This window comes from Trichomonas vaginalis, chromosome II (genome assembly GCF_026262505.1).
Source record: "Trichomonas vaginalis G3 chromosome II, whole genome shotgun sequence".
In the NCBI taxonomy this organism is placed as follows: domain Eukaryota; phylum Parabasalia; order Trichomonadida; family Trichomonadidae; genus Trichomonas; species Trichomonas vaginalis.
This window is the reverse complement of record NC_067204.1, coordinates 10,693,534-10,709,236: the sequence shown is the minus strand read 5'-3', so window position 1 is coordinate 10,709,236 and position 15,703 is coordinate 10,693,534. Positions and strand designations below refer to the sequence as shown.

Sequence of the window (15,703 nt, the reverse complement as noted above, 5' to 3'; positions counted from 1 at the left end):
TATTTGACGGAGAGAAGTCAGTTCAAGAACAACTTACTGACCTGCTGCCAAAATCTGCTCGATGGAAGCTGTCGTTATGCCAATCTGAGGAGCCCCAGCAGGCTTCATCGAACGAATCTTCAAAAGAGCATCTTCCGTGAAAAGTGCTATTGGTTTTGTAAACTTCTTTGCTCTCAATTCATCTGGACCGTCTCTTTCACCAGTATATTGTATTTGAACTGTACCAACAGTTGAAATACCACCCATAAAGTCTTCTGAGTCAGCAAATGGAATGCCAAGCCAAAAGTTTGAACGGTCTCCATTTGTATATTGAGTTTTTTGACCTCCTGTATGAGTCCATACTTTCACATATGGCATAATAGAACTTTGCATTTCAGGGTTAATAGTTATTGTGAAGTTGTTGTTAAAGTTCATAGCATCTAATATCAAGTTGTATGACCTCATATCCTCAACTGTAGAATATTCTTCTCTTGGATAATATTTGCCATCTATGTTTATATGATATTTAATACCAGGGTTGTAGAAACAAGAATAGTCATTTATAGTTCGTCTGAACAGTACAAACATAGTATCTGCATGTTTCATTGCAGTTGTTAAAGCAATATCTGTTCTTGCACCTGCGGCTCCTGGATTTTGGTTTCCAACTTCACCTGCAAAGTCTTTGACAGATATTTGGTGTATAGGGAACATAAGTGGAACTGCAATATATTTGGCAGCTAAAGCATTTGAAATATCTGGGTCCAACATATAAACGGCAAGTCTGCTTTCTATTCTCTTGCATTCAAATTTTTCGCATGTGAACTTAACTGGGTCCCATACGTTTGCACCACCATTATCCTTCATATAGTAGTTTACTTCATTGTTGAAGTTTGAGAAACCAAAGTCTAAGTCAACTTTGTTTTTGCAAAAGGCAGCGAATGTTTCCTGAGTTGTTGCTTTGGCTTCAATAGTGAATGGGTCTTGTGTTGGTGCAATGACTAAGTTATTTTTGCTTGGAGTAAGTTCGATAGAAATTTTTCCTGCCCAGTTTGGCAAGTATCTTAAAAACCTGAAGATGAGGAAAGATGACAAAGGAACTCTAAGTTTCAGTTTTACTTTGGTTACTGCTGCTGCAGTTTGTCCAGAAAGGTTAACATAAACTCCTGGAACGTTAGGGTCAAGTCTTCTTATTTTCTCAATAGTTGCATACTGGTCTGTTTGTTCTCTAGCTTGTGGTTGTACTGAGTTTCTCAAAGCGAACCATTCATAGTTTGCCCATGTTACTGTTTGAACTAAGTCAGAGTTAGAATATATCTTATATCCCATGAAAACTTCTGGAGCATATTGGTATCCGACATAGAAAATTCCATTGCAACCTTTCTTGTCAGACAACTTGGCAGAAGGTTTTATTTCAATGTCTTGTTCCACGTATAAGAATGAGTTGTCAATAGAAATAATGTGAAACCTGTCGCAAGCAATATCTACTGTTGTTGAAGAACCTTCTCCAAACTCACCTACGTTTCCATAAGAAACAGCAGTTGTATATTCGTAAGTTCCAGGAACTATTTCTGACCTTCTAATGGCATTGTCGCATTCGTTATACCATTCGGAAACATTTCCGTTCATGGCATCCAAAACTGTTGGCGTTATATTCTGAGCGGCGTACATTTCATATGGGTAAAAATATAGAATAGTTGGATTTATATGTCATAATAGAACCCACTCGGACCAAGCTTTACTTTCTTCCTGACTGAGTTTTTAACTGAATCTTTAACTCTTCTTTTTCCTTCATTGCCACTACTTTCACTAGATGAAGCTACTTCTTCACTACTTTCACTTTGTTCTACTCTTCTCTTCTTCTTTGGTGTCGCTTTTGGTAACTTGCCCTCTGCTTCAAGTTGTAGCATCTTTGCCTCATGTTCACCTAGTATGTTGTAAATTTCCCATGTCCTTTTTGCCTTTGGGCTCTGGCCGCCCATCTCAGGTAACCTATATCCTAGAAAGATTTTGTCATAGTTTGTATTTGAGTCTTCGCATATTGTTTGCATGACTCTTTCCTGAGTTTCCGGTTCAAGCTCTTCAAACAGAGCTTGTCCATATGGAATAAGCTCGTTTCCAAATATATGTTTTTGTAGCCATTCTGGTTTTCTTTCCATGTAACCAATAATATCTTTTGTGAATGGGAAAGCTTTTACCCAACGTTTCAGTCTTGCGTCATTTATTTCTGTAGTTGGTTTTATTTTGTCATGGAACATGTTTTTCAATACTAACATTTCATTTGGTACTGTCCATTTGAGTTTTCTTAAATATTCATCCCTTCTCATTTCATTGTCTGCAAAGTAAGTTTTTATGACATTTTGCAAACTTTCGTTTGCAAGATCATGTACAATAGGTTCTCTTCCTTCTCTCTCCCTAACTCTCTTTCTAAACTCTTCACCAAATATACCATCTTTATGGTTCTGTGTAGTTCTTTGAGATAAATGTTCTAGAACGTCAGGTGTTATATTTCCCTCAGCCATGTTCATTTCATACTGGTCCAAAATATCTGCATCTTTCATATCTTTCAATGGCATTAAAGCCGCGCTGAAAATACCCGTTATATCTGGTTCACCATTCACTTCCATTGCGTCTACAACTTCTTGGAATTGTGGTTGTAAGTTTATGAACCACCTATCCGGGTTAGCTTTATGACCCCATCTCATTGTAGTTCCATAGTCTGCAGAAACAAAAGTAGGTTTGTTTCCATATTGGTTAGGTTCTGAATGAACTTTAAACAATGTTTCATTTCTATATGTTTTGTTGAAATTTAACCTTTTATTTTCACCGAGTTCAGCCAAAGATTGAACGTTATATGGTCGTAAGTAAAAAGGATTATTGTATTTGCGTACATTTTCTTTCAGTACTTCCATTCTATGCTGAATATTTTCATCTGATGTTGGAGTCTTTTGTATGTCGGTGAACATTTTTCGATATCCTTCTACTATGTCAGCCGAATTTTTCTTAGACTCTTGGAAAGATTCCATATTCTCCTCATACTCTTGTTGAGGGTCAAGATTTTTCGGCTGTTCCAAATCTTCATCTAGTTCTGTGAAGTTAGTTTCCAAAGGAGGAACTTGTTCGTTTCCTTCAGGCTCTTCTAGCTGTTGTTGCTGAACTATTTCTTCCATGTCTGGTTGTATCTGAACTTCTTCCTGTTGAGTTTCTTGTACCTCATCTGCTGGCATTTCATATATTCCGAGACCGTTTTTAACAAGTTCCCTATCTAAGTCATCCGGACTCATAAACCTTTCTTCTTTCGTTCCGTCTCTATTTTTTACGCGTTTCATGAAGAGAGTTGAATTATCATTTAGCTCTGACATCCAATATCTCGGAGTAAATTCATCCATGTCATTTGGATGATATGCTATTAAATCATATCCCTTTGCGAGCTTGTATTTTCCAGGTTTGAGATTATATCCGATTTTATGCTGAATCATAAAGCTAAATAGGTTCGGGTCAGTATTTCCTTCCTTGAACTTTCTAATAGCTTCTTTATATCTGTCACTAAAGTTAAGAGTATCTGGGTAACCATAATCTTCCTTAAGCATTTTTAAGAATTCTTGGTTTCCTTTTTCTCTACTTCTTTTATGTCTTTGCTCTGTTTGTGGTTGTTGTGCTGGATTTTGAACTGTTGGTTGTTGTGCTGGATTTTGAACTGTTGGTTGCTGTGCTGGATTTTGAACTGTTGGTTGTTGTGCTGGATTTTGAACTGTTGGTTGCTGTGCTGGATTTTGAACTGTTGGTTGCTGTGCTGGATTTTGAACTGTTGGTTGTTGTGCTGGATTTTGAACTGTTGGTTGTTGTTGTTGTGCTGGATTTTGAACTGTTGGTTGTTGTTGTGGTGCTGGATTTTGAACTGTTGGTTGTTGTGTTGGTTTTGGTGCATGCCTGTGTCTGTGTCCATGTGACGATGTAAATGTTTTAGGTAGTCCTGGTGCAGGTGCTTCTCTTGGAGGGTTTGGTGGTATATAAGTTCCACCAGCTGGCACATATGTTCCATCTGCAGCATAATGTCCTACCTGACTTTTCGTTTTTAAGAAAGCATTTACTAGGTCTGTTTTGGTCTGTTGTAACTCTTTTTCTTGACTTTCCACAACAGCTGCTCAAACGGCATCATAGGCACTTTGAACTGCCTGTCTCGTTGCTGCATCTGTTATTTTCGTCATATTTTGTGCTACTTCTCTTAACTCTTTGTCGAAACCTTCAGACTTCAGTTTCTTTTCAGATGAGAAGTCGTTCACTAGTTTCACCTTACTATGAAGAGCTTCGAAGGCATTCTTAAAGTCAGCATTCATTAAAGCTTCATTTGAACTGTCTTCATCCGCTTGTATTTTTGTCCTTATTGACCCTATAAGTTGGGCTGCTTTAGCGTTGGCTTGGGCATCTAACCAGTCATTATTAGCTTTTATAATATCTGCGCTTTTCATTGCCTTTTGCATGGCTGCGTCGTTATTTTTACTTTCTTGTGCTAAGTTTTCATACTGTACGGTTTGGTTTTGCAACTGTAAAAGTTTTTCTGCCTTTACATTTGCTTCAACTTCTTTTTTATACTCATCGCTATCCATATATGTCTTCATGGCTTTTTGTTTTATCTCTTCATCTTTCAGTACTTTATATTGAGTAGTATGGTTTTTCAAATTTATAACATCTTGTTCCATTTTTGCTACTTCTGCTGCTTTTTCTGACACTTTTTTCGCATATTCCTCTGTACTTAGTTCTTTCAGTTGTTCTTCTTTCATCTTTTTCTCTACGTTTAACTCATTGAGTTTCTTTGTCTGTCTGTCATATTCTAGTTTCTTTTCGTTTTCACTTATTTGTTTCTGTATGTCTATGTTTGACTTTTTGACATCTGTTATTTGATTTTTGAGTGAACTCAAATTCATTTGACTTTGAGGGTTATAAGCTGTTCCGTCTGCAGCTCCACCATAGCCTGCCATTTTCGCTAAAAGTGCCGCTCTTAAACCCCCACTCTGTGCACCAATAACTCTGTTTAAAAGCATAGGGTTGCTTTGTTATATACGAAAACGATAAAAACAGTTTGACAGAAAAGTGACACCTTTACGTGTCAAAAATATAAAAAGTGATATTTTATTCATCATTATCTTCTTCATAATTTATTTCATATTCTTCGTCTTACCAACAAAAGATGGGAATGTGAACAATTGCGGGCAATTTTTAGCCATTTTGGCTTGGAACTAGAGCCTGCGAGGTACATGGATAGTATCAGTACCTCACAGGCTCTAGTTCTCTATATGGCGCCGAGAAATTTTGGTGAAATGTGGTCGCATTTCACCAAAATTTTTTCGGCGCCATAGGATGAATTGGAGGTGAGAGATATTATTTCATACAATACTACTCTCACCCTCCAATTCCCAGCCAAAATGGCTAAAAATTGCCCGCAATGTGAACAATTGCGGGCAATTTTTAGCCATTTTGGCTTGGAACTAGAGCCTGCGAGGTACATGGATAGTATCAGTACCTCACAGGCTCTAGTTCTCTATATGGCGCCGAGAAATTTTGGTGAAATGTGGTCGCATTTCACCAAAATTTTTTCGGCGCCATAGGATGAATTGGAGGGTGAGAGATATTATTTCATACAATACTACTCTCACCCTCAATTTTAATTACTTAAACTCATTCTATTTTTTTGACATGTAAATGTCACTTTTACTGAGATCTGACACAATGTCAGATCTCTTTTTTTCGTATATAAGAGCTTGACATTTGTTGCAACATAGTGGGGTCATTCATTATTTGTTGTTGCAACTGTTGTTGTGGTTTCAGTTTTACTATTGGATGTTTCAATGCTCCCTTCCTCTTACGTATATTCTTACGTAGCTTACGTGGCATTTTAAGTGAAGTTAAGAAGCGGTTTTTGACAGATGTTTATATGACACTTTTTGTTCAGCACAAAAAACTACTCGGTCAAAGTGTTGTCAGTTTTGTAAAATAACCGTCCTATCTCATTCTATAAGGGGAAAAAGGCTTCTCAAAGTATACTTCCTTGGAACGCCTGTAACTTTTCCTGTAGCGACGATAGACCCTTACTTGTCCGGACAAAGTTATACTATTTTGAGTGCTCTACAAAAAAGTCACCGGCTGGCTCGTCCTCAGAAATTTTTTATGGGCTAGAGGGCGCAACGCGCCTGGAAGCCCCACCTGCCTTGCCTTAATTTCATTTCACCATAGGCAATCATATCTATATACGGAATATCAAAAATGGCAAATTTTATAAAAATGATAAGTTGGATCCTATTGGCTAAATACATCGGATCATTTTTAATCTTTTTATCCGCAATTGCAGGTTTATCGTGTCCTCTATTCTTTAGGAAAGCTACTTGGCAGGTTAGAGGTGAATCTCTCGCTGGTGGAATCTTTCTCGGAGCAGGTATAGTGCATTTACTTGATGATGCATTTCTAAGTATCAGAAAGCTCAAATTACACTATCCATTAGCACCAGCTGTTGCTATATCAACATATGTAATCTTTACACTGATATCAATCTGCACAATTTCAGAGAAAGACAACGAAGAAGCTCAATCTGAAATACCAGATGAAAGCTCTATTACGTTAATGGACGGAACACCAAGTATGCTCAGTGATGCTCAATCAGTCGATCCTCCTTTATTCGGTACGAACTATCTTACAATCCAGAAATGGTCTTTATACATCATCTTGTGCATCCATTCATTCATTGAAGGCTTTGGCCTCGGTATTTTGCCAAAATTAACTCCAACTATTGGATTTTATCTAGCTATGGTTGGTTTCAAACCGATTGAAGCATTTGCTTTAGGTCTATTCATGATACAGGACAGACCTAAAAAAGTTTTATATTGGGTACTTACAATAATTTATTCCTTGCTTACTCCCATATTCTCGATTATTGGTATGTACGTAAACAAGAAGTCAGGTGACCAGACCATTGGAATCATTTCTGCCTTTTCAGCAGGATCTTTCCTATACGTAGGATTCACCGAATGGAAGAATCTTTATTCAAAGAAGAAAGAATTAAGTAAGAAGGAAAAATGCTGGAACTTCTTCATGTTTTTCGGTGGAGTATTGTGGATGCTCTTTATTGCGGGTATCGAAACAATTTATGAGTAATTGAAATTAAGAACTGATTTTACTTTTGTTTTTTATCATTTCATTGATTTGTTTTAATGATTTGCATCAATGTAAATTAAAATATGGGCGATAAATGTTCTAATTCTCTATTTTAAAAGTAATGTATTTATATCTTGTTTGTGAATAAAGATATTATGATTTTTCCTAATTGCGCATCGATTCCGTGTTTAAGCTATGAATAAGGTTCAACTATAAAGTCATAATATGGGACTTTTCCTAAATTATCCGAAATTTTCATTAATCAGCTATCACATGAAGAAATATCAATGAATATTTAAATGCTTAAAAATTTTACAAAAGAAATTTGTGCAAAATCAAGACTGTTGCTTTTTTCTATAACTCTTGATTTGTAAATAAGGCATTGAAGCCTATTTATTAGCTCGAATTGGTTGGAATTAATGAGTTAATTCATATTTTAAATGAATTAATTTTCAATAACACTTCTAGCTAAAAAGTCAATCAAAATAATAAGATATTAAGAATGAATAAGCCGTACAAATTCTTGAGTATACGTCCCTATGCTAGGGCATCTTATATCCACCTATGGAATAGCATAATATTGAAGTTTAGGCATTTACAACTTCATAAAACGTTTTATCCGAAATATTAATTTTTTTAATATGTACATTATTATTTAGTTACCAACAATATATTTTATGAATATATAATTGAAGGCAACTTTTCTATAGACCATTCAATTGTGTATCAGAATTCTATATTGTGAGGACTCACTGAAATAAAAATTTTCAAAAAATTATATTTATTTGATCAATGACTTCGTTACGAGTTCTCAAATCCTTCATGCCTTTGATTGAAAATTACAAAGAAGACAACACTGATATCTTAGGATACAAAGTTCCCGTACCACTTATCTGTGCGGAAATGGCAGAGGCTTTAATTAAAGAAGCAATGGGAGTTTTTCAAAAAATGCCTTCTTTAGTTAGAATTGATGCTCCCTGCTACGTTGTCGGAGATATCCATGGAAATTTATATGATCTAATCAGAATTCTTTCGATGGCCAAAATGCCCCCTCAATCTAGATACGTTTTTCTCGGTGATTACGTTGACCGTGGCCAATTTTCATATGAGATTGTTCTTTTACTTTTTGCGTTACAATGTCAATATCCAAATGACGTTGTTCTACTTCGAGGAAATCATGAATTTGCAGACGTTAACAGCGTTTACGGATTTTTCGATGAAATGTCAGCAATTGAAAACGGACAATATCTATACGACATTATGAACAAAGCCTTCGAGTGGTTACCAATTTCTTGCATTATTCAAAATAAAATTTTCTGCGTTCATGGTGGAATTTCTCCTGACCTTAATGATACAGCTCAAATCGAAAAAATGGAGCGCCCAATTAAAACCTGTGATGATAAACTCCTTGCTGATCTTATGTGGAGCGACCCAACAAGCGAAACTAAGACGTACGCTCGTAGTACAAGAGGTTTAGGTATTTCTTATGGCTCTACATTAGTAGGTGACTATTTAAAGAAGAATAATTTATTGTCGGTACTTAGAGGTCATCAATGCGTTCAGAATGGTATACAAAAAGCTCTTGATGGACTTGTTTATACCGTATTCTCATGCTCAAATTACGTTGATGCTTTAGACAACAGATGCGGATTGCTATTTTTGAACCAAAACCTTGAAATGCAGTTCTTCTCACTACCTCCACGCCCACAGTTAATAAGGCAAAAGACTTCCTTCTATCCTGTGAATAGAAGTACAGTTTTTGAGAGCGAAATATCTGTTATTCCATTCTCAATTACAGCCAAGCAATTCGAAATCAAAAAGAATATGCTTATGGTTCCATTGCCAAGGTTAAGATCAAATTCTCAGGTTGGAATGCCAAGAACGGCAAGATACCCGCGTAATCATCTGAGGTTTGATTGAAATATATGTTTTCAACTCTATATGTTAATAAATATCTATGTTTGTTTTAATAATTCTCCATATTTTTGAAATCGATTTTTTAAATTCACAATTGAGCAAATACTATTTATCAAAACAAACTACATAGAGATACATGAGTGTAATTTTAATGGCAAATTCTAGATTTAAAGTAAAGGGGAAACTACGTCGACAACAAAGATATCGATCAAAATTGTTCCCTTTATGCTTGACATATGAAGTATAGTAATAGTGTATATGGACTCAAAGAATGAAAAGATCGCTCAAGACGATCAAAATTCGATGTTAAGAAAGTAAATTTTTTATTGATTAAGCTGCTTTCGGGTATTTTTTTGAAGCAACACTTTATTAGTTTTTCTTTATACATCTGCATATAAAATATGCGTAAATAAGGATTTATAATTAAAAATATTTTTCGAATTGGGTAAATAAATCGTTAGATCTTAGATTTTATAGATCGTGTCTTCTTAAAATGAGATTGTGGTAATGGTAACTGTGTAGGATAGTTGGCGTATTGTTAAATTGAGCGAAATTTTAATAAGTTTCAAAAACGATTTATAGTATGTTCAAATATATTAGAATTTAATAGAATCCGATAACATCGACTGCAAACAATCAATATTAAGTGATTGATGAAAAACAATATTAAAATTTAAAATTTTCGAAGCTTTTTTGACTGAGAGCAATTGTTTTGGATACCTAGAATGAAATTCTCCATGGTGAATTTCTCCAAATTTTTTCCATTTTAGAAAATGTCAAAGCAATTCTCTAGAAAATGAGGACGTTTTTTTCAATTCTCGATTTTTTTGGAAAAATGAGGTTAAAAAATTCGAAAATTTAAAATTTAGAGAAAAACAAAACATTTTCTTTGTGTTCTAAATCACTAAAGCCCTTTTATTTTTGCTATTCTATAATTTTTCTACTAAAATATATCAATTATACAACGGAATCAAATAATTATTTTTCAATGATATAGAAAAGAAGCATATTTTCGAAAATTATAAATCAGTTATAGGTTACTATCAAATATTGTATATATTTCTATATAGATAACCAGCCATTGTTAGTAATATAAAATTATTTCTGGTTCAAATTAAGGATTTGCCTCACATGTTTAGAAACCATAGTAAATATATAGTAAATAATCAACAACATCATGATTTTATTCACAGGTAAGTTCAAGATATTTATTGCGGTTTGCATTTCGGTAATAAATCTGAATATAATGTGTAATAAACTCGCACATTTAGACCTCTTATCATAATCATGTTATCAGTTAGTGACTGTTGCTACAGAACAAGCAACATTCGATCTGTATATCATGATCAAACAGAAGTTCAGCGAAGATATTTGAGATCTCATCGCCTGAAAGTATTCATAATACTATATCAGAATGACTAGTCAATCTGTAGTTTCAATGTCGTTTTAAATTTATTATGCCAAAATAGTACTTTGGCTATCATTGACAATACGTAATGTTGCTACTGTTGTAATATTTCGAAAAAATAAAGGTATCAACTTTAATGCAAGATATGATGAGTTAAATATCGAATAATTGGATTTTTGCAATAATAATATTCTTTAATCCCTAGTGTATCATTGTTTCATACTAATAACGTGGATGGATTCCGTTTCGATGATCAGATAAAGCAGAATCGATATACTCAGGTACCACTTTTTCGGTCTAAAAAATGAGTTACCCCCTTTTTTAAAGTTCCAATTTAAAAAACGTATATTTTTCAATTACTCAATTTTTTGTTTTCTATACAATATCCGAATTCATTTTTAGCTTTAATTCGAAATTTAAAATTGAGATTAATTCTATGAGGTGTCTCAAAAAAATCATTAATTTGCTTTTTTCCTATTTTATCAATGAGTACTACTAAAATTCCAAAGAAGCCATCTGAGAGAGGCTCCTTTGCGTCAATTTGTAGCATTAAATCTCAAGCTTCACTCATTGATAAGCAATCTAGCAAATATTCTAACTTTACTAGTTTTCTCCCGCCTAAAAATCCGATTATCCAAGAAGTTATTCAAGTGCATATTAAAAATCGTGAAGCCAAGCAAATTAAATTGAAAAATCCGATGAAATACAATGATAGAAAAAACGACTTTCGACAACAAAAAGCTACATCAGAACAAATGAACTACATACAAGACGACATTACTATGGACGAAACTACAGCAACAAGCGCTTTGTATCATTTAATAAATAATTTTGATAAATTTACACGTGAAAAATTCATTCCAGGAACATATCTAATACCAGAAGGAATTCTCAAGACTTCACGAACAACTATTCTTGACAAGACCTTAAATGTTGATCACGTAGACCGTTGGTGGGATCATAACTATCAATTTGACGAAAAATACAAAAAATACAAAGCTTATGATGATATCAACGGATGCATCAGCTTCATTATTGATTTAATGCACAAAGGATATCAATTTAAACAAGCAGATGAAGATATTTTCAAAACAATTTTGACAAATTTCGTAATTAATTTCGATTTCGCACCAGAAGAACAAATATGGTCAGTTGCATTGACTGCTAAAGGAATGCCATACATGCAAATAGCAGATGTTATAAATGGAATCTTTTATTATGATAATAACATTGCAAATGAAGATTTGGCAAAAATTTGTGTCACTTTTGCTTTACACGGGGATGTTTATGAATACAACAAAACGGAGTATTTGAAGAACAGTGTTCCACAAGCAGATGAAACCATAGTAATGCGACAAATAGAAGATTTATTATCACAAAAAGAAACTGTAACTCTAGAAAGAATTGCAAAAGAAACAATGATATTTGTGAACCAGAAAAACACATATTTACAAAAAGTTTATTATCTTATAGATAAAGGAATGCAGAAGAAACCTTTATATGATCCAAGCCAATATGATGAATTCCTTAAAAAAGAAATTCCTCCTTATGAATTTACAAAACCTGCAATTGATGAAGATTATTTATTAAATATGATAATTGTTCGATGGTTATTGATGTTTTGCAAGCTTCTTCAGTTCATTAATCCAAACTCTGATAACATTACAACTCCTAAGAACAAAATGATTGAAAGTCATCCATCAGATGATGCAGAATCAGTTCATCAAAGAGATGTTAAACAGATTTTATCACAACTTCAAGATGACATGTCATATTTGAAAGAAAAATATAAGAATAACAAAGGAAATAAAGAAGATCTTAATCGAGAAATTAAAGAATTAATTCAAAACGCGGATAGAGATTTAAGACTTAAAACTCAAGCTATTGTTCGTGCAAGACTTAGCCAATCAAGATGTTTACCTGTAAATGCTTTCAAAGAAATTGTTCATGAAAAGAGAATTGTTAAATCAACTTTAGCAAAACCACTTCCACCTTTAGAAGCCGTTAAACCTCCAAATCTTGAGAAAACACTTGATTCTATGGATTTACAACCAATTGGTCCAATCGGACGTCCTGAACAGCGCGTTTGTACAACAGTTACACCAACAAGACAAAGACATATTCCAGAGAATCCAAGAATTTCACTTCCTAAAAGAGATTTCCATGATCCTGGAGCTCCTCTTCCTGATTTAGATCCAAAACTGTTCAAGAAATATGGCTTGAATCAATTAAATGAATCAGGACTTATCAATGACCAAACAGTCAAACAGCAATTGGATGGCTTGATCACAGTTTCGCCTTTCGTTTACGATTTCACGAAATCAATCAAACCAGTTCAAAATCCAGATTTATACATATTAGATACGAACTCTGAAAAGGCTCCAACACCGAAATCAGATCGCAGTACCATTGAACCACCTGCCCCATTACCTAAATCAAGTACAATTCAATCAGGAAGAGCTCATTTACGCTTGCAATTCATCAATGGTGATCCACTTACTTATACACAAGATTACAGAGATTTCAGAAGAGAAAATACAAATGTTTGGGAACAAATCGAAGTTGTTTTCCAGCTCTTAAAACACGCATGCAATACATATGGATTTTCCAAAGTTATGGTTGATGGAAATGCTGTTTTAGATTTGTTACAATACGATCCTGATGAAATTTCCGAAGATAGATTGATGCTTTGCTTCATTGATATTCCTCCTGAGAAAAAGAGAAGAAAATGCACAAAGATTGGTGTTGGTTTTGTTGGTCCTAATGCTGAAAACAAGGCTGCAACAGTTATCCAGTCTGTTTGGAGAGGCTTCTATGCAAGAAGAGAAGTAAGAATGATTAGAAGAACAGGAGCTGCTGTTAGAATCATCCAGAGATGGTACAGAGCAATGATTGCTTATCATCAATTGAAGAAGAACTTGAAAGTCGAAGTCGATAGAAGAATTAACAAATACTCAGTCATCCAACAGGATTCAAGTATGTTCGATCCTGATATGCCTCATGTTGTTGTCCATTTAGTTGATGGTCATTCTTCTATTGAATACGGCAGATTGATTGAATTGAGAAATCATGGTATTATTTTGATAATTTTCTCAAGAAAACAATTGCCATTATCAACAATAGAAGAGTTCAAACAAAAGGCAGGTGATCAGAAAGTTCAGTTCTTAGTTGCACAACAGAGATTACCAAAGACATTACCTATCGAAGATGTTATTGCAAGTGATTCAAGAACTTTATCAAAAATTAAAAATATCGCAGGAACATTGCCGATAGTTATTCGTCCAAAGGCTCCTTCTCATTCATTAGTTGAAGTTTCTGTTAAACTAAATGCTCACGTGTTTGCTCCTGCACCTATCAAAGTATCTCTCTTGAATTCGCACGAAGCAATTCGTAGATTATTCGAAAGTGCAGGTTGCCAATTGTTCAAAGCAACAGATGTCATTTTCGACAGATTTACTTTGTGTCAAACTCTTGCACAGTTAACAATAGATAACTTAGATGCAATGATGTGGATGTTGAGATTGAATACTGGTGAATTCGCTTGGATTGCAACAGAAGAAATGTCCCTTTTAGAGAAAATGAGAGATCACAAAGCAATGCTTTCAGATGATGACTTAAAAGATCCTCATTTCAAAGAACTCGTTGCACAAAACATTCTCAATGATTTACCAAGTATTACATTCACTGTTCCTCCTTTAGAACCTCAAAATTTCTTGCAACAAGTCTGGGAGAAAGGTGGCGTAATCGAAGTTGCTCCTCAAATGATCAGATCAGCTCCTGCAGCAACAATTCTGATACCTCCTGCGGGACAAAGACCTGTTATCACAGCAACTTGGGAGAGATTATATATCTCAGCATTCGAAGAATTCGCAAAGATTTATCCAGCATTTATGGAGCCGCAAAAAAAGTTGATGGGAGAACTCAAGAGTATATCAAAAGAACTTGCTGCTAAAGAGATCTATGGATACTCCACCATTAACTTCTACTATTCCGCCAAGCAAACGGATGACAAAGAGAACAGATTCAAGATGAATTTATATATTGATTCGATTGGAATTTGTTCTGAAAACCAAATTTTGTCACAATGGCTCGCAGAAAATGAAACTAATACAGCATTCGATGATGAGCACTACTGTTATTCAGATAAGAAATATATCTATGTACAAGAGAACTTCAAAGTTCCAAAGATAATGTCGTTCAATGATATGTACAACAAACTAAGTTTATCTGGATTACCTGTTAGAACAAAAATCAAATTTGTTCATGATCTGATTGATCCTTACACAATTGGTATTGTCGTTGTTGAAGAGTCTCCAAGTGCTTTGATTCATTTAGTCTATAATACATTCTGCTGTTTGGCTATGAATGTTTACAATTTAAGCGAAGATCCACATAACATCATCTTCACTTACATCCAAGCTTTGGAATTCTTGCGAGGCCAGTTGACAACAACAAAGATATTAAACACAACTGTTTTGATGAAGAGAATCAAGAAGGGAGAAGCAAATCCATTACCAGAAGGAGAGAACAATGAAGAAATGAACGAAGAATTCGTTGATGATCAAGAAAAAGATAAAGATGAAAAGAAAGACGAGAAAGAAGCAAAGGAAGAAGAAGAGAAGAATGAAAACTTGCCAGACCTGAAAGAATTGGTTGTTTTGGACTCAGCTTCAACTACGGCAACAAACAAAACAACAAAGACAGAAGAAGAAGATCATAAAGAACAAGAAGAGAAAAGTAATCCCGAAAATGATAAGAAACCTGAACCAGAAGTTCATCCAACTCCTAATCAGTCATCAGAAAAACTTCTTAAATTTGATTCTAAAGATAAAATTGATGTTCAAGCAAATAATCAACAAAACGAAGAAACTAAACCTGATAATACTCAAAGTGAGAGCAAACCTGAAGAAAATAATAATGAGCAAACACCTTCCGAAGCTAAAACTGAAGAAAGCAAACCAGATAATTCATCAAATGAGGATACAAAACAAAACGAATCAACTGAGAAACAAGAAACTGAGAACAAAATCGAAAATAAAGAAGATGTCAAACCTTCTACCGATGAAAACAAACCTGAAGAAGAAAATACTAAAACTCAAGCTGAAGAGAAGAAAGAATGAGAATAATTTAACATGTATATATATTAATTTGTTTTTGTAAAAAGAAATTTTTGGAAATTATTTATTTTTTTTTATAAATATCATTGCATTATGTGAGATTAAACATTTTCTAATCAAGGGGGGGTAAGTATGATTC

The 15,703-nt window shown here is 34.3% G+C and overlaps 6 protein-coding genes across 6 annotated transcripts, besides 4 other annotated features; 3 read left to right on the top strand and 3 right to left on the bottom strand.

Annotated features, from left to right (window-relative positions):
- Positions 1-2,738: part of a mobile genetic element that runs on past the window's edge.
- Positions 34-1,647, bottom strand: TVAGG3_0522090 (protein of unknown function, DUF4106 family; the record flags this gene model as incomplete). Its single annotated transcript, XM_051237273.1, has 1 exon — positions 34-1,647. One exon carries the CDS (start codon positions 1,645-1,647, stop codon positions 34-36), a length of 1,614 nt encoding a protein of 537 aa, XP_051095097.1.
- An 830-nt stretch (positions 2,739-3,568) lies between the features above and the next one.
- Positions 3,569-3,922, bottom strand: TVAGG3_0522070 (uncharacterized protein; the record flags this gene model as incomplete). The annotated part of the gene is made up of 1 exon (XM_051237272.1): positions 3,569-3,922. The coding sequence occupies one exon, from the start codon at positions 3,920-3,922 to the stop codon at positions 3,569-3,571; it is 354 nt and encodes a 117-aa protein (XP_051095096.1).
- Positions 3,923-4,121: 199 nt separating this feature from the next.
- TVAGG3_0522060 (protein of unknown function, DUF4106 family) lies at positions 4,122-5,018 on the bottom strand (the record flags this gene model as incomplete). The annotated part of the gene is made up of 1 exon (XM_051237271.1): positions 4,122-5,018. One exon carries the CDS (start codon positions 5,016-5,018, stop codon positions 4,122-4,124), a length of 897 nt encoding a protein of 298 aa, XP_051095095.1.
- A 10-nt stretch (positions 5,019-5,028) lies between these two features.
- Positions 5,029-5,090: a mobile genetic element.
- Positions 5,091-5,210: 120 nt separating this feature from the next.
- Positions 5,211-5,319: a mobile genetic element.
- Positions 5,320-5,459: 140 nt separating this feature from the next.
- Positions 5,460-5,568: a mobile genetic element.
- Positions 5,569-6,001: 433 nt separating this feature from the next.
- On the top strand, positions 6,002-7,380 carry TVAGG3_0522020 (zinc ion transmembrane transporter protein; the record flags this gene model as incomplete). The annotated part of the gene is made up of 1 exon (XM_001319859.1): positions 6,256-7,122. One exon carries the CDS (start codon positions 6,256-6,258, stop codon positions 7,120-7,122), a length of 867 nt encoding a protein of 288 aa, XP_001319894.1.
- Positions 7,381-7,908: 528 nt separating this feature from the next.
- Positions 7,909-9,058, top strand: TVAGG3_0522010 (phosphoprotein phosphatase protein; the record flags this gene model as incomplete). The annotated part of the gene is made up of 1 exon (XM_001319860.2): positions 7,915-9,042. The coding sequence occupies one exon, from the start codon at positions 7,915-7,917 to the stop codon at positions 9,040-9,042; it is 1,128 nt and encodes a 375-aa protein (XP_001319895.1).
- Positions 9,059-10,903: 1,845 nt separating this feature from the next.
- On the top strand, positions 10,904-15,619 carry TVAGG3_0522000 (IQ domain-containing protein H family; the record flags this gene model as incomplete). Its single annotated transcript, XM_001319861.1, has 1 exon — positions 10,933-15,567. One exon carries the CDS (start codon positions 10,933-10,935, stop codon positions 15,565-15,567), a length of 4,635 nt encoding a protein of 1,544 aa, XP_001319896.1.
- Between the last annotated feature and the right edge of the window lie 84 nt (positions 15,620-15,703).